The sequence below is a fragment of the Sminthopsis crassicaudata genome, chromosome 3, assembly GCF_048593235.1.
Source record: "Sminthopsis crassicaudata isolate SCR6 chromosome 3, ASM4859323v1, whole genome shotgun sequence".
NCBI lineage: Eukaryota > Metazoa > Chordata > Mammalia > Dasyuromorphia > Dasyuridae > Sminthopsis > Sminthopsis crassicaudata.
The window spans coordinates 456549458-456571141 of NC_133619.1; the positions used below are offsets into that span (position 1 = coordinate 456549458).

At 34.3% G+C, this 21684-nt stretch overlaps 1 protein-coding gene across 2 annotated transcripts in view; it reads left to right on the plus strand.

Moving 5' to 3' along the window:
* Window positions 1-21684, plus strand: part of LOC141562947 (CD302 antigen) — a 180514-nt gene that overhangs the window by 136877 nt on the left and 21953 nt on the right. For both annotated transcript variants that reach the window (XM_074303320.1, XM_074303319.1), the window contains one exon: window positions 20246-20356. In XM_074303320.1, coding sequence (XP_074159421.1) covers window positions 20246-20356 — 111 coding nt within the window. The remainder of the gene's footprint in view (window positions 1-20245; window positions 20357-21684) is intronic.

A 21684-nucleotide genomic window follows, 5' to 3' on the forward strand; every position in this document is an offset into this window, starting at 1 on the left:
TATGCACAGTTTGATAACTTTTTGAGCATAGTTCCAAATTGCTCTCCAGAATGGCTGGATGTATTCACAGTTCCACCAACAATGTATCAGTGTCCCTGTTTTCCCACATCCCCTCCAACATTCTGTATTACCTTTCCCTGTCATTCTCTGGCTATGCCTTTTTAATTCTAACTTCTGTGAGCCTCATTTAGTTCATATCTAAAATAAGGCTCTTGGAACTAGCTGATTTCAAAGGTCCCTTCCAGCTATGACCCAAATATCCCTTCCCAGACCATAAGTTTTTCTTCAAGTTTTTTAACTTTCCATGATAAGCAGTGCAACACTCAAATTATGTATCTCTTATTCCTTCCTTGCTCAACTCGTGACCAGTGACTAAGATAGATTCCCTGCCATTATTTTTTATAGTGCTTTGTGAATACTGTTTGGCAGTAGACAAGATTTCTTGATTATAGGGTATTTGTCCAGTCTAACCTCTTCATATCACATGATATCATGAATAATATGGTGAAATCATTATATAACATTTCGAAAAGTTAAGTTCTCATAATTTTGTTAACTTTTAATGTATTATTTTGTTGGTTGAGATTGATTTTGTTTATAACAGAATACTTTAAAAAAATTTTGAAAAGTGAATCAACATTTTTGTCGTTGTAAATGTTGGTGGTTTTGGCAAGTCATGTTCAACTCTACACGACCCCTGTTTTGTCCATGAGGTTTTCTTGGCAAAGATATTGGAGTTATTTGTCATTTCCTTTTCCAGTATGTCCCATTTTACAGATGAGGAACTGAGGCAAAATGGGAATAAGTGACTTGCAGCTAGGTAGTATAGTGGATAAATTACTAAGTCTGGAGTCAGTAGATGGAGATGAAGATAGAAAACATTCCATGCCATTTAAAATACTTAGAGCTAGAAGACGGAAAAGCAGAAAGATCAGCGACATTGAATTGAAGAGTATGATTGGGGTACTGCAAGGATGTAATAAAACTATTAAGGTGGGGTAGAGAGAGGCTCAGTTACAAAGACCTTTAAATGTCAGAGGATTTTATTTTTTAGATGCTGGAGATGATAGGAAGCTTCTGGAGTTTAAAGTGGGGTAGGAAACATGACTGAACTTCAATTCAGGAAAATAACTTTGAGAGCTCAGCAGAAGATGGATTGGAATGGGTTGAGACTAGTGGCAAGCAGGTAACCCAGCAGGCTATTGCAATAGTTCATACATGAGGAAATGATTCCTCACCTTTAATAAGATAGTTCACTATCAGAGAAGAGGAAGTATATTCAAGAAATATTAGAAAGATAAAATCAACAGACCTTTGCACCAGATTGGAGATGGGGTGGAGATTAAGAGTAAAGAGTCAAGGATAACACAGTTTGAAAGAATAAGAGCTTGAAAGGAGTATGGTGGTCTGATCTTCAATGGTACAAGAGAAAGGGAAAGGGTTTGGAATAAAAGATAATGAGTTCAGGATTTCTACAGAACATGTGGTCATTAAGTAGTATATCAGGAGAAGAGAAGAGATCCTAGCCAGAGCACTATAAATGTCCCTATGAGGTACTTGTGTTATCTGAATGAAGGTGCAGACGGAGATTGAGAAATAATCAAACAGGTAAAAGAAGAACCAGAAGAAAGTAGTGTCCCAAAAACATAAGAAAAGAGATTTTCAGAGAGAAAAGCGTGGTTGTCAGTGTCAGAGGTTTAGGATGAGGACTGATTAAATTTGGTGATTAAGAGACCATTGGTACTTTGGTAAGAATAGTTTTGGTTTACTGATGAAACTGCAAAGTAAATTGTAGAGAGTTGAGAAGAGAGTGAAATGAACAGAAGTAGGTGTATCTGTTTTAGATGATTTCAAGGAGTTTATCCACAAAAAGCAGGAGAAAGATACAGGACAAGAATTAATAGAGATGGGCAGATCAAATAAGGGCTTTTGAGGATGGGGGAAAGAAGGGAATGTGTATAAGTAGTGGGGCCTAAATGAATTGGTATGGGCACAGATTAGCATCGATTATAAAAGGCCCAGAGAAAGTTAGGGGAAAAAATAGAAGCTAATTTAAAACAAAAAGTCTGAGGCATGAAAGAGTAGATACCCCATGATGTTTTGCCTGACTACATTCAGAATGTCAGAAATTTTTTTGCATCAAAAACAAAATGATTGCAGCTATGTAACATTTGTTTTGCATGAGATCATTTAGCATTAATGGACTTGCCTAATTGTCCCTGTGGAAAGGTGTACATAATATATGGCAAAAAAAAATAAATAAATCAAATGCACTGAAACATCTCTCACCAGCACCATATTGCTACAGTCTCTGAAAGGATGGAGGACAGAGTTGGAATGCAGAGATTGGGCATGGTATAGAAAGAAACTACTTTTGTTTGGGGGTGGAGAGGCCTGAAGACAATAAAAGGGCTGAAATTAGCACTTAATTTATTTCCCCCTTATTTACTTCCTTGAGAATTCTAATCTTATCCTCAAAAATCTCTATCACCTGGATTCTTGAACCTGGTGACACCTTCAGGACCCAGACTTAAGGAACAATTTTTTTTATCCCAAAATATAACAAGAACAACTTATTCCATTTTCTTTCACTTCCTTCTTTCCCTATCATCAGTTTCCTTTTTTATTTATCTTTCTATCTTCCTTTCAATTGCCCCATCTTCTTTTTCTCTTTTTATTCTTGTTACTTGTCCTCTTAGTCCTTTTTTCCTATTCTTTCCCATTCCTTTTCCCTCCATTTTCAGATCCTTTTTGTTTTGGTTTTTTGTTTGTTTTGTTTTGGTTTTTCCTAATTCTTCCTCTTTAGAACTCCTCCAGAAAACCAGTCCCAACTCTTGGAGCTTCAAATATCAATCCTTTGCAAGATAGACATTGACTGTACTGCAAATAGGAGGCAGAAAAAAAATCCATATATTAATGAAAGTAATGGGAAAGAAGGACAAGGAGGGAAAGGGTCTCATTAAAAAGCCTGGCTAGTTACCAAATAGGAAATATTTAAAACATGACATGACCTTTGCCTTTGTTCACATTTAGAGAAATATCTACACTGAGGATTATTTCTCATTTGCTTGTGACTTTCAAAAGGGAAGTTTTATTTTAATTGACTGAAAATCCAAGATTGCTATGAGAATATTACATTAAACCTTTGAAGCATCAGTTGATAGAACCTTGAAGCACTTAGACTTCGGTCCATGACTCATTTTAAAAAATTTAACAGGTCCTTAAACAGTTATTCCTTGATTTATCAATCTGTGAATACTTAATTATCACAAATATTATGAAGCAAGAGGAATGTCAAAGTAATATTGTATAGAATTATTTCTTAGATGTCTTCTAATGAACTCATAGAAAGTTTGAGTATTACGTAGATAATTATATCCCTGACCTATCTATTTTTCAAGAATGTTGTAAGAAATTGCAAATACGTGTAGACTGCTGCATAAATGGGTTCTAATCATTAGATCAGAAAGTCTCAGGATTGGAAGAGACCTTACCAGCCAATTAAGACAAACTCAACTAATTTAGAAATGCCCTTTACAACATCCCTCACAGTCCAACCTCTGCTTGAGCACCTTTTCCCAAAGACAACTTATTAACTAATAAAGCAACTTGTTCCATTTTGAAATAGCTCTGAGTGGTATTCTTCTTTGTACTGAGCAAAACTAACTAAATAAAAAAAAACTTCCTGCTTTCTTCCTCATAATTCTAACTTTTACGCTTGTGAGATATAGAGAAAAGAGCATTCAGTGGACATGAACTAAAAAGATCTCAATTTGGATCCTGGCTCTACATTTGCCAGAGGATCCTGGACAAGATGTTTTAATTTCATTGAGCCTTCATATTGTAAAATGGAAATACTTATACTGTCTGTTTCATATCATAGTTGGAAGTAAACACTTTATATAACAAATTACTATATAAATATAAGCTATTGTGCTGAATATTTAATTCTTTTTAACTATATATCCAATGTTTTATAATTTTTGAAATATGTAAATAAAAGGAATAATAATATTTTTCTGTAATTAGATATCTAAAGCACTTGAATCAAAATAAGATTTTAAACATAATATGGGGTGGAAAGAGGGCCTTATTTATTTAATTAAAATTGGGAGTGCTTTGGCAGATTATGGCCTTAAATCTCTTTCCCTTCCCTTTTCTTTCCCTCTATTATGTCCCAACAAATCTAACTTCCTTGGTTATCTCTCCCAACCCTTAGCCAAATGGCAGGATAGCATTAAACTGGGAATTTTTAAAACTTAAGGATAATCCAGCCTAATTTTTTAATTTTAAACGTGAAGAAACTAGAATCCTGAATGGTTATTGTAACATAAAATATCTAAGCAGAAAAATAATATAAAGGAATAGTAATGAGGTTCAGCTCCCCTTGTTTCCTGGTCAGGGAGCCAAAAATAATGAGGTTGGTTTGGTGCAGGGCAGGGAATTGTGGGAATCTCCTTCTGGTCAGCACAGGTCCTTCATAAATTAATTTACAAACCCGAAAGTTAGACTGGCAAAAGAAGTTTATTGGCACTTGCCATTGGGAAGTTAGTTAGTCTTTGCTAGGAAAGACTAACTTCCCGGTGGCAAGGTCCTGACAGATAAGTAAAGATCTAGCGGAAAAATCCCAACAGAGAGATAAATAAGGTCCTGTTAGGGAAATAGATGAGAAAGATAAAGAGGGTGTAAAGCTGAAAAGAGAATGTCTTTTTAGCAGACAGAGGGCTACAGCTATGCCAAGGAGAGAGAGAGGTTCCTTGGCAAAATTCCTGCTTTTGGCCCTCTGCAAGGAATTGAGTTGAAGGAAGCTTGTTATATGGGCAGCTCTTAATGGGGCTGGGAGCAATTTGAGTTGAAATCAGAATAGAGAATCTTCTAATTGAATGAATGTCCCTGGACTAATCTCCAACTCAATAGAGTTGGATAGAAATCTCAATCTCAAACCAAATCAGTTCCAATAGAGCAGTAATGAACTGAACCAGCTACACTCAGCAAAAGAACTCTGGGAGATGACTGAACCACTACATAGAATTCCCAATCCCTCTATTTTTGTCTGCCTGCATTTTTTTATTTCCTACACAGGCTAATTGTGCACTATTTCAAAGTCTGATTCTTTTTGTACAGCAAAATAACTGTTTGGACATGTATACATATATTGTATTTAACATATACTTTAACATATTTAACATGTATTGGTCAAGCTGCCATCGGGGGAAAAAATGGAGAAAAGGAGGGGAGAAGTTGGAACAAAAGGTTTTGCAATTGTCAATCCTGAAAAATTACCCATGCATATATCTTGTAAATAAGAAGCTATTAAAAAAAAAAAAAAAAAAAGAAAAGAAAGAAAAAAAGAAAGAAATCTCAATCTCCAGCTCTGGCTAAGTAGGAGCTGTCCTGGACACAATTAATCCTATCCAGATAACAAACTGAAACCTTTATCTTGATTCCCTGGGGTGGGTCTCTCAGGGGAGAGCTTCTCTGAGGGAGTTTCTCAAGTTTTCCCCCCAAAGTCCAAGAGAGAAAGTGAGAGAGAGTTTCAGGACTCCCTCATCAATATGAGAGATGAAATATGAGGGATGAAAGATCATTATCCACTGGGAGGTAATAGAAGTCTTTCAGAAAGAATTGGTATTTGACTTGACTTTTTAAGTGTTAGAAAGGTATTCAATAGGTGGGAAAAAGCAGCAGGGTATTCCACAAGGAACAAAAAGACTGAGAAAAATCCCAGAGAGTAAAATATATTGGTAATGTATAAGGATATTAAATATTCAAATTAAACATAAAGCGTGTGGTTGGAAATAGTTTAAGATAAGGGTAGAAGTTCAGGGTAATACAGAATACAAGTAGAGTGGCCTTCAATGCCAAATTAAGAATTTGACCTTGGCTTAGTGGGCTATAGAAAATTGTTAGTGTTTTTTGCTAACCTGACCTAAATAGTTGTTTGGAAACCAATAAAAATGGTGTATCAGGGATCTCATAAGATTACAGAATCATAGATTTAGAATTTCAAGTGAACTCAGAAGTTATTGAGCCCCTCTTTATATAGATGAGGAAACTGAGACTTTAATCTTCTTCCTGAGCTGTAGAACTACAATACCAATGGTCTACCATATATCTCCATTTTGATCTCCCATAGGAATCTCAAGCTCACTGTGTCCTGAACGGAGCTCATTCTCTTTCTCCTGAACCTGGCTTTTCTCAAAACATCAGCATCCTTCCAGACATCCAGTTGTGCAATCTCAGAATTTATCTTCAATACTTCATTCTCTCTCACTTCATACATTGAATCATATGCTAATATAGATTAATTCTAACTCCACAACAGCTCTCATATCCATCTCCTATTTATTCATTCAATCAATACTTTACCCAAATTCATATCCTTATTGCTTATCTATATTTACCTATATTATTTTAATAGCCTCTTAATTGGATTCTCTGTTTCTCATCTCTTTAACTTTTCAATCTATCTTTGACATAAATTTCAAAAATATCTTCCTAAAGGAGAAAGAGGACCATGTAACCTTTCTGACTGATTAAGAAGTTTTAATGTCTCTTTATTCCCTCTAGGATAAAATATGAACTCTTAGGTTTGGTATTTAAAGCTATTCATAATCTGATTCCAAATTATGTTTCCAGATTCATTTCATATTATTCCTCTTCAAGAACTCTACATTCCTGTCAGTCTTCCTCCAAATTGAGCATATCATCTCCCATCCCTGTGCCTTTGTACAGGCTATCTGAGCAAATAGCTGCTATTTATTTGTTTCTCCCCTCTGCCTCTTAGGAGCTTTAGCCTCTTTCAAATTTCAGTTCTGTTTTTATCTCCAACAGATGATATTTCATGATTCTTCCTATCTATTAGTATTCTTTCCCCCTTCAAATTATTTTATATTTTCTTCTTTACATATTAAATAGCTCATGGGGAATATAAGCTCCTAGAAGTTAGAAACAATTTTGTCCTTCTAGCTCCTGGGCATTGCCCATTTTTTATGATTATTGTTAAGTCACATCTGATTCTTCATGACCCTATGGATCTTTTATCTTCCACTAGGTCCAAAGTTTTGTCTAAGTTCATATTCATTGTTTCCAAGACACTAACAGTCCTTCTCATCCTCTGCCTTCTTTTGCCTTGAATCTTTGCCAACATCAGGGTCTTTTCCAATGAGTTCTGTCTTCTCCTCATGTGGCCATTATATCAGTTAGCTTCAGTATGATCTTCCAATGAATAGTCTGAATTAATTGTCCATTATAAGAATTTAACACATGTTTGATGAGCTGAATTTAATCGAAGTAGTATCAACTGGACTTGGTGATTGAAAGAAAGGAGATTGAAGAGTCAAAGAAAACTCTCAAGTCTGAAACATGATTAAATGAGTGGTTTATAGGATAATACATTTAGAGCAGAGACCTTGGAAATTATGTACTCCAAACCTGTCATTTTAAGATGAGGAAATTGAAGTTAAAAGTGGTTTGTCCAAAGATATACAATTTGTTAGGAACAGAGTAGAGGTTATAACTCCAAACCCATGACTCCAGAGCTATTTTCCATTATTCCAGATACTGTTGTTGGTCTGAAGTGCTTGAGTTCAAATGCAGAGATTTGCGAATTATCTGCTTAGAGGTGAGAACTGAAGGCATGGCAGTGAATAATATTGGTTGAAATAAAGTTTAAAAGAAGACTAAGGAGAGATTCATAGGAAGTCACCATCTTAAAGATTTAGGAAGGAAATGAATAGAAAAGGCTCAGAGTTAGGAGGAGAATCGGGAAACTTAAGGATCTTTAAAGCCAAAAAAGGAGAGACTATCCTCAGGAACATCACAGTCAACAATGTCAAATGTTACAGAGAAGTGACAAAGAAAACCTACTTTAAGAACAAATTGGATTTGAAGATTTAGTATTTATTGAATTTTAATAGAGTAGTTTCATTACAGCAGTGAAGATGTAAACCAGATTACAAGGAGTCAAGGAGTGTGTGATGGGAAAGTGGAAGCTCTGGGTAAAGAAAACTTTTTTTTAAGAAGCTGGGCCATGGAAGATTCATATGAATTGATGCAAACTGAGGTAATCATAACTAACAAAATAGTATACATCATGATTGCAATAATGTGACTAGAAATAAAAAAATGAAATTAAATACAGTATCTCTCTATTGATCAACATTATCTCTACAGAAGAATTGAGAAAATGCAACTCCTTCCTTTCTGCAAAGGTTGGGAGGAAAAACTGGATGTGGAACAATGCACATTTCATTAAACTTAGTTGACATTGTTTGATTTTGCTAACCTGACTTTTTTCCTCTTTTTAAAAAAAATGTTTTATTATAAGGGATGATTCTCTGAGAAAGGAGAGAAGTATAGACAGGAAGGAAAGAAAAGAAAATGCCAAGAAGTTTGGATAAGGAAGCATTTCCCTAGAACTTAAGACATTCATCAAATGTTTTTTCCTTTCTAGCCCAGGGTTACAAAACTAATAAGAGTCTGCAGCCAGATTCCAGGCCCAGCATTCTATCCATTGGCCACCTTGCTGCCCAAATGAAGGCGATATAAAGACAAAATATATCAATATGTGTGTGTTAGTATTTTTAATTTAAAAGAGTGAATGAAGAAGAATGGCCATAAATATGAGAAAGAAATGTGACATTAACTGATTGAGGTGGAATTTTAAAAGAAAAAAAATTTTTAAGAATAGCAGAATTTTGAGCATGTATTTTGACAGTTAGAAAGAAAAAAAATGGAAAGAAAGAGAAGAGGTGTATGATAGTGAGTGAATGATAGCTATAACCTGTTTCCTGAAGGAGGAAGAAGGGATGAGATTAAGGAAGAGATAAAAGGATTTCCTTTTGTCAAAAGTAGGGTTCCTTTTCCTTTGAAACAGGAAGGAAAGAAAAGAAAATGTTAAGAAGTTTGGAGAAGAAGGAAGAATTTGATGAATGTCTTAAGTTCTAGTGAAATAACACAAAGGACTATCTGCAGGATGTTGGGGATTGGGATAAGATGAGGTTCAGTATTTGAAGAAGAAAAAGGAAAAGGTATAAACTCTAACTGTAAGTAGTGAAATAGGATTTAATAAGAATTAAAAGAAGACTTTCTGAGTGGCATTGAACACCAAATAATATTATGCAAAAATTTATAGCAGCATGATGTAGTCTGAAAAAAAAAAAGTAAGCACTATATTTGGAGTCACAAGATCTGGATTTGAACTACAAGTAGTGATTTACTTAACTTGCATTATTAATTTCTGAAACTTGGTTTCTTCATTTTTAAACTGGGGGAATTAAATTAGATGATCTCCAAAATCTTTTCCAACTCTCAATCTTGTGATATACAAATTTTTTTGACTTTCAATAGTGATGCTTAACAGTACAAGAACTGGAGGGAGAAATGAGATGGTAGGAGTTACCAAGAGTCAGAGGTCAGAAACAGTAGCAGGACGGAAAGGAGATAGGAATTTTATAAGTGTGTTTTTATGATAACACTTCCCAGAATGTGGTTATAGATTTATTAGATTTAATGAAGTCAGGGTCATAGAGATGGCAATCTGATAAAATCTACAGCCTCCTTCATAGAACAATATTTTTAAATGCATAAAATAAAATAGGATTTCAAAGGAAAACAATTATGTTGAAGGTGTAATTTTTTTTCCCATCCAACTTTAAAGACCCCTGAAATCTACCCACAGATCCCTTAAAGATCTCTGGAACCCAAATCAACAATCCTTGCTCTAGATTATTTGAACATTTCATGGATTCAAGCGCGTGTGCTATCCATTGATAATTCCTTTTACTTACTCCATGACCCCTCTTAACTCCTTCACTGGACTTACATCTTTAATGACATCCTGAATGCCATTTTTCCTGCATAACTATTGGCAACATGCTACAGCCTCTGTAAACTTTATTTCCTCAAAAACTGTGACTTTCCATTAAGTGTAGCTATGTAAGTAAGATAATTGAATGTTGATATTTTTAAAAGGTCGGCCTCTGCTTCAAAGAGGTTGTCATCAAAAGGAGTATATGAGTCTATTTCCTTCCTAGATTTGTTATCCATCTCAGATGCCTGTCCTATATATCATATGTAAACACATCTCCATATATACGTGCATATTTATGTACTCATATAACAACTCAATGGGTTGTCTATTTACACATCACATTCTGAACAATAGATATTCTTTATTCATTTAGGATTTTTTTCTTCTTCTATAAATAGTTAGGCTAAACTTTTAGAGTGATTGTGGATCTCATTTACGAGGTTCTATGATGTTCTAGGGTTTGAAGCAATCAAAACAATGTCATCTACAAATAGGAACATCTAGAGGACTTAAGCATCTATAGGCAATCTCTCTTCCCATTTGGATTCTTTATGTGTGGACATCCTCTATAATAGTGTTCAGACACATTTGGCAAGTATAAATATCCCTGTTTTATCCCTTGCTTCATATTATTACTCAGGAAGGATGAGAAAAATTATCTATGTTTTTAAATCTTGCAAAGTCTTCTTGCAAATACTTATTTTGTTTGATTTTGACAGGCATGGGCAGGTCCATGCTATGTCAAAGCATAGCAATTAAAGCAGCATTTTTCTCTACCAAATCACATGTTTTTTCCCCTAGTTAGTGAACAACAAACAATGAAATTTTGTATACTCTGTACTTTTCAGAGAATTGTGTATCTGTAAATATATGGTCTGCTGTAGAATGTCATTTATGAAATCCTCTCTTGTTCCTTCTTATACCTTCATCAAGATGCCCCCTGAAGTTTTTATAGAAATGGGAAAATAAGTATATAGCTCAATAATTAGCAATATTTTCCCTTAATGACTTTTTGGGGGTTAATAATGAAGTGCATTTTGCCTTGCCAGCTTGTCTTCTTAAGATAACTTGCAAGTTGATCCTTCAGCACCCTCAAAACTGTTTCAACCAGCTAGCAGTTCTTCCTCTCATTGTTTTCTTAGTTGGTGTCATTTCTAGTTACTTATGCAACACTTCGAGGATTGTGAGTTTGGAATATAAATGTAGTAGCACCAGGTCATTGATGAGAAAGAATTTTTTTAAAGTAAATATCTTTTGTCTTTTAAGTTTATCACTTGTTTACTGTCCTCCTTTCAGTTTTATCCTAAATACTCTCTAAGCAAATAATGTAATATTTTTTATCTTATGCTATGTTTTCTATAATCTTATTTTCCTTTCTGCTGTCTTGTTTGTCTGGAATTAACATAAGATAGTGAGGAGTTTGTCGGTCCTTTCTCTAAGAAAGTGTTGTGAGAGATCTGCTTCTTAGAAGAAAGTCAAGTTTCAGTTTAAAAAAAGATATGGAAAGGGGTAAGAGGAAAAAAATAGAAGTTGTGAGGATAAATTTGGAGTTCTACAGGCTACAGCAAAATGAGATTATAAAAACAGGACAGATGCTCATTAGTTCAGAAAAGGTAAAGAACATTTCTAGCTGGGATGACCAGGAAATGCTTTATTGAGAAGTTGAGCTGAAGAAAGTTTGAAGAAACTTGAGTCTAAAGAAAGGAAACTATTTTCATTATTGAAGATAATTTGGGAACTATAGTTGATTTTTCTTCTATAAACAATAAGGCTTAATAATGTAACAAGAATTTTTTATTCTTTTTTTGTTGGCATGGATATGGAATATGCTTCTATGGATTTATCAGGCTCATCCTATTCAGTATAAACAGCATTTTATAAATTGTTCATGTTTGACATTCTTGAGTTATTTACTATGGATATAAAATATTTACTACTCTCCTGACATAAAATAAAATTTGTTTAGACTCTCTTGAGTATGAGATATGAATACACAATTTTATGAATCAGTACATAGCATAAGCATTTCATTGTCATTAATTTTGTTAAGTATATGTAAACTAACCATATTGATTTGGTTCTGAAAATAGTCGTATTATTGATCTATGTGTATATTTTATATGTCTATGTATGTATGTGTTAGAGCTATTATGTAATCTGCCTTATAAAAATGTAAGCATGATATTGATTCTCAGTTTATTCTGGATAATTCATTTTTATTCTCTTCCCTTTTTTAAGTGTTTCATAAATAATGAGAAACCACTAGGAAATATATACCATTAGGAAAGTATGAAAGCCAATGAAAAACATTTAAGCCAGAATCATCACAATTTTTTTTATTTTTTGCAGGAAGGAAATAAATATTTATTCAAGACCTACTATATACCAGACACTGTACTAAGTGCTTTAGAAATATTATCTCATTTTATCATCACAACAACCTTGGGAGGCAAGTATTTTATTATTCACATTCTACAGTTCAAAAAACAAGAGGCAGACACCCTAAGGGACTGGCCCAGTCAGCTAAATTCATATTCAAAGTCACTTAAGTTCACCCAAGCTTCTGAGTTCACTTTCAAATCCAGATCCTCCTGAATCCAGGCCCAGTGTTTTAACCAGTGCATCATCTGTTACTCTAGCTACAAAATCACTATTTTTTAAAGAGAGTCAGGATTAAGTAACTTGCCTTTACTGGTACTCACACAGCTTGAAAGTATTAAGTGTCTGAAGTGAGATTTGAATTTGGGATCTCCTGATTCCGGGATTGCTACTGTATCCACTGCTGCTTTAACTAACTCCAGAATCATCACTATTGATGGTTTTTTTTTGTTGTTTTGTTTTTTAATCTGTTGTTACAGTATATTATTCTTTGATGTGAATTAAGGGGAATTGGGGTGGGATGATGAAAGTGTAGTAGTCAAATAGAAGCTGGCAAACCTAGACACTAGGTCTTAACTCATTTGTTTAGTAGCTAAGCAAATCACTTAATCTCTCTGGACCTAATTCTGCTTATCTGTGGAATAAGGGACGTAGAATGAATGCAGATTTACCAGTTAGTTGGTATTTAAACTGAACCTTGGAGAAAGGATAAGAATAAATGTATGTTTATTATATGAAGATTTTCATAGAATGTTAGAGCTATAAAAGAGCTTGATAAGAACAAGTCAGGAGAAATGGGCAAGTAGGCAAATAAAATAAAATATTTTTTTCCCAGTCTCTTCTAATTTTTCTTCCATTCACTATTCAGTGGTTTTCTTTTACTTCTCTAAACTTCTGAGCAAAATTAATCATAGGAAAGAGATGTTTAAACCCCCAGGGGGAGCCAAAACACAGAGAAGTTACCACTCTCATACCGACAATAAATATTATAAAGCTTCTGCAGCCACTTTGGTAGAACGGGAAAATTGTAAGATTTGGAAACAGATTCTGAGCCTGAATCATTCTTCTGTCACACTCACAGAGCTTTGGATTGGGCAAGTCACTTCCCAGGTCTCAGTTTCCTCTTATGCAAAATGAGGGACTTGGACCACATGCCCTCTCAGGAACCTTATAGCTCTCCATTTAGAGAATATGAATTAGCTGCTATACATTCCCATCTCTTTCAGCAAAAGAAGACTTTGCCTTGTGTATTTTAATTAAAGAAACAATACATAAAATATAGTCCTGATTTGCTTCTCTTGATAAATAGTCTAATTAAACCAAGAGCTTCTGTTAATAGCCTTTAGGATAGGATTCAAATGAAACGGTCTTGGATTTCTCACAGCTCAGAAAAAAAAAAATTAATAGAAAAATATATATTTCAGCCTATCCCCAACTTGGCTATCCAGTATAGTATAGTACACATACTTTTCTATGAAAAACTTTTTTTTTTTTTTTTTTTTTTTAATTAAGTTGGAAAGAGCCATAAAAATTTCTGGCCAAGGATAGGTTCAAGCTAAAGACTGTTTTAGGTCATAATCAATGGTTTCTCATTCCTGATACTTCCCTACTCCCACGCCCAGTAGTCATTGAGTAGATAACAGCATAATTAAATAGATATGAAACTTGAGTATAAAGTGTAGTAGATGGAAGTAAACTTCCTAAAATGTAAAACAAAAGTTGGAGGAGTCGGAGGAGTCGGAGCAGGAGGAGGAGAAGGTGGTCTTTGCTCAAAAGCTGGGACTGCAATCCCAGCAAACGTTGACATTTTTTATTACTAAGTATCTGTAGGGGCAGTGTATGTGGAAGATGGCATTTCTAATCTGTCAGAAAATGTCCAGTGCCGATGCATTCATTCCAGTTTGACTGTGAAGATCACTATGCCAGCCTGGGGCTAGGATGGCAGGTTTCTTAAGACTGCTACATAGTCTGCTTGAATTTTATATTCTAGTCAAATGTATTTGATTAAATTTGTTCATTTTGAATCTCCATCAAGAGGGGCAACTGAGCACTCTACTAAGATTAACAACTCTTCTGTCCTATTTGTTTCCCATGTTTTATTAATGGATTTCCTCATGTGTTAAAATAATAGAGAAGTTTCACCTGCCTTGCAGCCTCAGAGTTGCTGTAGCAATAGAATGAGTCATTTTATGTGGCAACAGGCACAGAACAGTTTGTTCCTAGGTTTCTGGGAAATAGATAGTGTTTGCATTTCTTGTCTGAAACAGTTGCTAAAAGTAAGAGCCATTATATCAAAACCTAGATTGTTTGTACCAAGGTAAAAGTTCACTTTAAGTGCCTAGGAAGGGCAACTTGTTTATGTGCATATGTTTAAAGTATGCAGTAAGATAGATTTTAGTAAATATTTGCTAATTTCCTGGGAAGAATAGTTTTCTGGTGATTTAAAATTAAGTATGATATAGTAAACAAGTCATATAATTAATAATAAACAATATTATATGTAATTCATATATAATGAAATGTATTATGTTATTATTTTAATTAACATTCCATATTTATGTTAAATTATTTTGTATCATTATATACTATTTGCTTTAAGTTATAAATTATATGTAATTTATATTTTACTACATTTAATTAAACTTTAACTTTAGAGTTACAGTCCATAGCCAGGAAAAATTATGTATAATGTGAATTAGAAACCTCTTTACATTTCTCTTGTACAAAATACGTGATATTTGCCAGTACACAAACACACATACAGAGTAAATACCTAGCACATTTCTTCATAATACTATGGAAGGTCCCTAGAGATATACTTTTAAGAATCATGTTTGGACTGATGCATTTGAAAAGATAGTATGATACTTGTGATTTCTTTGGTAAAGAGAACTTTCAAAAGAGGAAATGCCCTCTACTAATAGATGTCAGCACCTTTTCAGCAACTTCAGCCCAAAAGACCGAGAGGATAATTGACCTGTCCAAAGTCACCCAGCTACTTGAACTTGAACCCAAATATTTCTGGCAAGAAGCCAGCTTTCTCCAGTGCACAATACTGCCCTTGTAAAGGTGCTTATAGAAATGGAGTCAGTTTGAAAATTATTCTTAGCTATAAAAGCAAAATTCATTACAATAATAATAGTTATAACTAACAACTAACTAGTGTCCAGATAAATAGTGCTGTGGATAAAGTGATGAGCCTGGAGTCTTCTTTCACATCTGGCTTAAGATCCTTGGTAGCTGTGACCCAGGAAACTGCCTCAATTTCCTTAGTTATAAAATAGGTAAAATCATAATATTTACCTTCCAACATTGTTGTGAGAATCAAATGAGATAATAATTATGAATTAGCATAGTGTTAAGTGGCACATAGTAAGGAATATATATGTGTGTGTATAGGTATATGTATATGGAGGGGATGTTATCATAGTAGTTATGATATTACTGGAAGAGATCTTCCCTAAATTAATGTTTAAATTTTTTTTTACAATGTACAATGTGTATTTGAGATTGTGAGTGTGCAAATTAACTCAGAAAAGCACTACTGATTTGAAAGTTAAAGACTGCAGTCACTAATCATTCAGTCAACTGATATTATTGCTTTTACTATATAGGCAGCTAAGTAGTATTGTGTATAGAGTGTGGGGACCTAGAGTCAAGGAGACCTGAATTCAAATTCAACATTAGATCCTAGCTTTATGATGCTGGGGCCAATCTCTTAACTTCTGTTTGTCTCAGTTGCTGTAAAATGGGAATCCTAAGGGGCAGCTAGATGGCACACTGGCCCTGAAGTCAGGAAGACTTGAGTTCAAATGTGGCCTCAGACACTTAACACTTCCTATTTATGTGACCCTGGGCAAGTCACTTAACCCCATTTGCCTCAGGAAAAAAAAAAAATGGAGATCCTAATAGCTCCTGTCTGGAAGTGTTGTGAGGATTAAATGAGGTGATATTTATAAAGCACTCAGCCCTATGCTTTGTTCTAGGCAATACAAATTGTATAAAACACATCCCCAAACTTAAAGGAGCTTACACCATAATTGGTAAATAAGATATACTCAGCTAGGTGGCACAGTGGATAGAGCCTTGGGCTTGAAGACCCATCTTCATGAGTTCAAATCTAGCCTCAGACACTGTGTGAGCTTGAATGAGGCACTTAACCCCACTTGTCCAAGTTTTCTCATCTGTAAAATGAGCTGGAGAAATAAATGGCAAACTACTATAGTATCTTTGCCAAGAAAGCTAAAATGGGGTCATGAAGAGTTGGGCATGGCTGAAATGATTCACCAACAAAAGATAAAAGCACATAAAAAGATTAAATATCAATAAACAACATTGTCTCCTGCAAGCAAAATAAGTGGAACACCAATGAGTATAATAGGAATTCAGAACAGTAAAATATAATTGTAAACTGAGATGATCAACATTTTTATCAATGATTTGAATGAAAACAACTAACATTCTTAACAAATTTGCAGATAATAGAAAACAATGACAAATTGTTATTATCTTTGTTGATAGTATTTAAAGAAGATAGGATTCAAAAGATAATTTCAAAACAACAAGATGGGAGAAATTTGAGAAGAGACCAATTTGTCTGAAAAAAAAAATCCATGGATTTTAGTGCAATGCAAGTTCAATAAGAGTCAACAATATAATATAATAGACAAGAAAGATAATGTGATTATGCAATACATTAAGAGAATCATAGTGTCCAGAAGGAGGGAGTCATGATAGTTTCATTATAGTCTTCCCTGGTTATATCACATCTAGAACATTATAATCAGTTCTGGATATGACTTAGGGTAGCCCTTGCTAAATGAGTTGTGTCCAGATGTTAGGAGCCCTTCAGATCATTTGTGCCATATAAGGATCAACTGAATGAACTGAGAGTATTTAGCATGGAGTAGAAAAGACTTCTGGGAATATGGCAGCTATTTTTAAATATTTGAAGGGTTGTCATTTGGAAGATGAATTAAACTTGCTTGGCTACAAAAGCAGAACCAGGACCAAGGAGTAGAAGTTACCAAGATGAAGATTTAGACTTTAAAGGAAAACTTTATGATAATTAGAACTATTTAGAAGTGGAATAAGTCATCTCTGAGTAGTAGATTCCTCCCACAGGTATGCTGGCAAATGTTTAACAGCTGCTAGTGGTTTTTGTGTAACATGGTATTGAATATGGTTCTCTAGTTAACAGTAATGAATATAGGAGTTTGGAGCCTGCCAGGGACTTTTTCTCTTTTTAGCTCCTCAACTCAGCCATTTTTGGAATATTTCACTGTAGGTATTGGAAATGTCTATGTCCTTCCAACTTCTGTAATTCCCAATTGGGGGAAATTCTTCCTTAAATAGGCCCCAAACCCAGCTTCACCATCTGTCCCTAAATTTTCAGGTTTTAAGGCCTCATCTTGTTTGAAGATCTCCATACTCCTTGTCCTCTGGCTTGCTGTCCTGTTGTCTCTTTTCTAGATAGCTAACCTTAGACAACTACTGTTAGCAAGACCTTTGAGGGTAGCTTAGTATTTGATGGTTTCACAGATTGTTTATGGCATATTCTCTTCTTAAACTAATTTTCTCTCTAGTTCTTATCTTGTGTCTGTTTCTCATCCCAACCTAATCCCATATTCACTAGTTGAGCTAAGCTAAGAAACACATTCAAGGACCGAAGAATATTGGACATTTTTCATTTTTTTCTTTCTAAATAATTTCCTTACTCTCCATCTCAATCTAATGAGTTAGTGGCCAACATTTGGGCCTTTCCCCTCCAGTATAGAGATCAAAAAATATCTTTAGAATAAAGATTATTAACACACAAATTCACATAATAGTATCAACACATTTCCATCCTTACTCCAATAATGAGGCATTGCCATACTAGGCATTACAAATACATTATGGGGGGCAGCTAGGTGGCTCAGTGGATAGAGCACCAGCCCTGAATTCAGGAGGACCTGAGTTCAAATCTGGTCTCAGATACTTAACACTTCTAGCTGTGTGACCCTGGGCAAGTCACTTAACTCAGAAAAAGAAAAAAAAAGAATAAATACATTATGGGTAATCCCACAGACTTCTGAATTTAAAAAAATACGACATACTTCTTTTAAATTTTGCTCTCACATTTCCCCAGTCATAAATGTTGTATTCTACATTAATTTCAATATTTTTTAAGCACTTGCTTTAAGCAAGACATTGGGCAAGGCACTGGAAAACAAAGATTTAAAAGAAACAAATTATTCATTATCCATTAAAAGGTAGAAAGAGGGATTAGATATGAATAATGTAAATTTTAATATAAAAGCATAGAAAAAGTCTGGGAGAAACAAGGAGGGCTAGAGAAATAGAGTGAAGCCGGATTGGGGATAGATAAGATATAGATAGGATGACAGAACAAGTATGTATTAAGTACATACAATGTCAAGCACTGTGCTAAGGGATAGGGACACAGATGCAAACAGACAAAACAGCCTTTACCATGAAGAAGCTTATATTCTAATGGGAGAAAACTTGTTATACGTCCTTCATTCTCAAAAGACAACAACCATGACATCAGGTAGGTGATACCATGGTATGCAAGTGCATTTGATTTGAGCAAGAAGTGCATTGGATTTGAGTGAGGAAAGACTGTGCAAAGTCACCAGCCTTACTTTCTTCTCCAGAGCCAACTAGATCCAATGGCAAGATATAGATCTGTACAGCTGGAGATGGCGCTGGATACAGTAGGAGACTTGTTTTTAAGCTAAGGTCTTTGAGGCCATGCCCAATCAATGATTAAGATTAAGTAAGAAATGAGAAAAGGAGTGACCTTTTTTTAACCTTAAAAAATTAATTACTCTGGATGGGGAAAACCCTCAAAGTTTCTTGTCGAAATAACAACAATTATTATTTATATTCACTCTGAAGACTATATGAAAGGGAAAGCTAGAAAGTGGGGGTAAAGCAGCAGAGTATAACTACAGGGGCTCAACGAAACCTGGAGAATTAGAGTGAAGGTCCTTGAATATCAAACTAATGAACTTTTATTTTATTCTTCTTTTTTATTTTATTTGGTCATCCTTTTACCCTTCTCTTTTGATGTTTCTTTTAATTTGTTTTGAATGAACCCTGTATTTCAGAGGGATTGGGAATTCTTAGTGAGGATACTTTCCTCTATCAATGTAGTTCAGCAACTGTTTTGCTGCTTAGATTTTAGGAAGTCTTTCCAGGGCACAGGCAAATTAAGTGACTTTTCCATGGCCGCACAGAAAAGAATGTCTGAGATCTGGGACTTGATTCCAAGTTATTCTAAATGCAAAACAGAATCTTCCCCCTACAACAAGCTGAATTTCAATTGTAAGAGAAGAGATAGCTGAGAGTATTTAGAAGCAGGTCAAAGAAGCACTTTAGGGAAAGCTCACATTTGTGCATAGGGGACAAAGAATAATCAAGAAAGGAGTATAAGGAGGAATAGTTAGAGGAGAATCAGAAGACAGGATCTCTGAAGCCAAGGATAACAGTAGTTGTAAAACTGTCATGAAGGATTAAAACTGAGAAAAGGCCATTGGATCTGACTATAGGGGTCATTGCTAACCTTGAATGGAGCAATTTCAATAGAATAATGGTAACAAAATGCAGATATATGTTACTGAAGATTGGTTATAAAATATATTTTTGAAAAATAAGTCAACATTTACATGTTAGCCTCTAACTAGGTATTCAAGACACTTAGGGTTTCTGTGGCCACTATCCCAGTGACATCTTATGGAGCTTCCCTTGAGTCTGTCAACCAGCATTTGAGTGATTTAATTTTACTCATTTATATCTAATTGTAAAATGAACACTACTTGAAAACAAAAATAAAAACTACATCTTTAAAACTATAAAGAAACATACCTTTTTCCCCCCTTTCAGTTTAGGCAGAATTTTTCAACCTTTTATTTTGAAATAACAGCTTAACTACACTAATTCTTAAGAGAAATGACAATTTCATTTTTAAATGTTTATGCCCCTAATTTACTGAATTCATTAAATCATTCTTTTATTCATTATAACAGTGTCTTCTTTTCCATACAGATTGTCCTTCTTCTACCTGGGTTCAATTTCAAAGCAATTGTTATATTTTTCTTGAAACATCAGTCAAAATAGGAAACATTGAGGATGTAAGAAATCAGTGTACAGACTATGGTAAGTTGTTCAGCTTTCTACTTTACTTCAGCGTATTAGAACATAATAAACTGATTGGAGCTGAAGAATGAATTTAGAAAACATCTGCATAAAGGTGATAATTGAATCCATGGGAATTGATGAAATTATCAAGGGAAAGAGTGTAGAGAGAGAAACAATAATGAGTTAAAAATCGAATGTATAATTAGTTAAGGCTATTTGTTACCTTTTCAAGCTTCAGTCTAATTTTCTTTGATTATCTTTGTTACTCTGGTCTAGAATTACCTGATATTAACTCTCTGTTGTTGTTTTACTTTTATATGTAGGATTTTTAAAAATAACCTTTTCTTAATTTTAAATATTGTCTTTAATTTTAATAAATATTAATTTTTTCATTGTACTTAAAGGATAATTATCAAATATTTTGTATGCCTCTTTTTTGTGATTTGAGAATAACTATTGAAAGATTAGAGATCTGCATTAGCTTTTAGCTAGGTTGACATTGGGAATGTATTGTTCAAAATTTTTTATTTATCTATGTAAATGAATTCTCTAAGGTCCCATGGTGTAATTTGTTAAAAGAAAATGGAAAAAGGCCTTATTTGCCTGGCATAGTAAATTAACATCATACAGTATTTAATTAGATTACAATTTAAAAATCATTATAAATCCATTGGCTTCTACAAGGTCATACATAATGACGAAAAACTCATCTTTTGATAGTTAAGCCTAAACTATAGCCTAGTTAAGCATTCTCCTTGAGAATCTACAGAGAAACTTGAATTTTCTTTTACAAGGAAGAGGAATGTAAAACATCATCAGAGTAGTAACCTTTTGCCCCTGGTTGTCACCCCAGAAAGGGAGTAGCCACCAGTAAGCATCATTAATAAAAGGGGTAGGGGCCCATTTCCTTCCAGAAGAGACTTTTTCTTCACCCACAAACCTTTGGCTGTAAGCAAGCTAATTGTTCTGGGGGAACTCTCTCCAGCATCCTGTTGCCATGGCATTCCTATAGAGTGTCTTTCCTATGCCAGAGTCTTAAAAACTGAGAGAGAGGACTGAAAGACTGGTCATTCGCTCTCCTGGTATGACTTCATCCACATTAAATTCTCCTTTGCTTTCCTGTTACTGCCATATTCCATCTCCAGCTTCAATTAAATCTGCCCTGATAGAATTATGATTACTGACATTTCTAGATATTATCAATTTAGATGATATGAAGTATAAAGGAAATGATTTTATTAGGAACTCTGAATAAATAGAATATTTGTGATTTTGGAGATAATAGGATTAGACTAAAGAATTTACCTTACAAATGACTGCCAAGAAAAAAAAGACCAAAATATTTT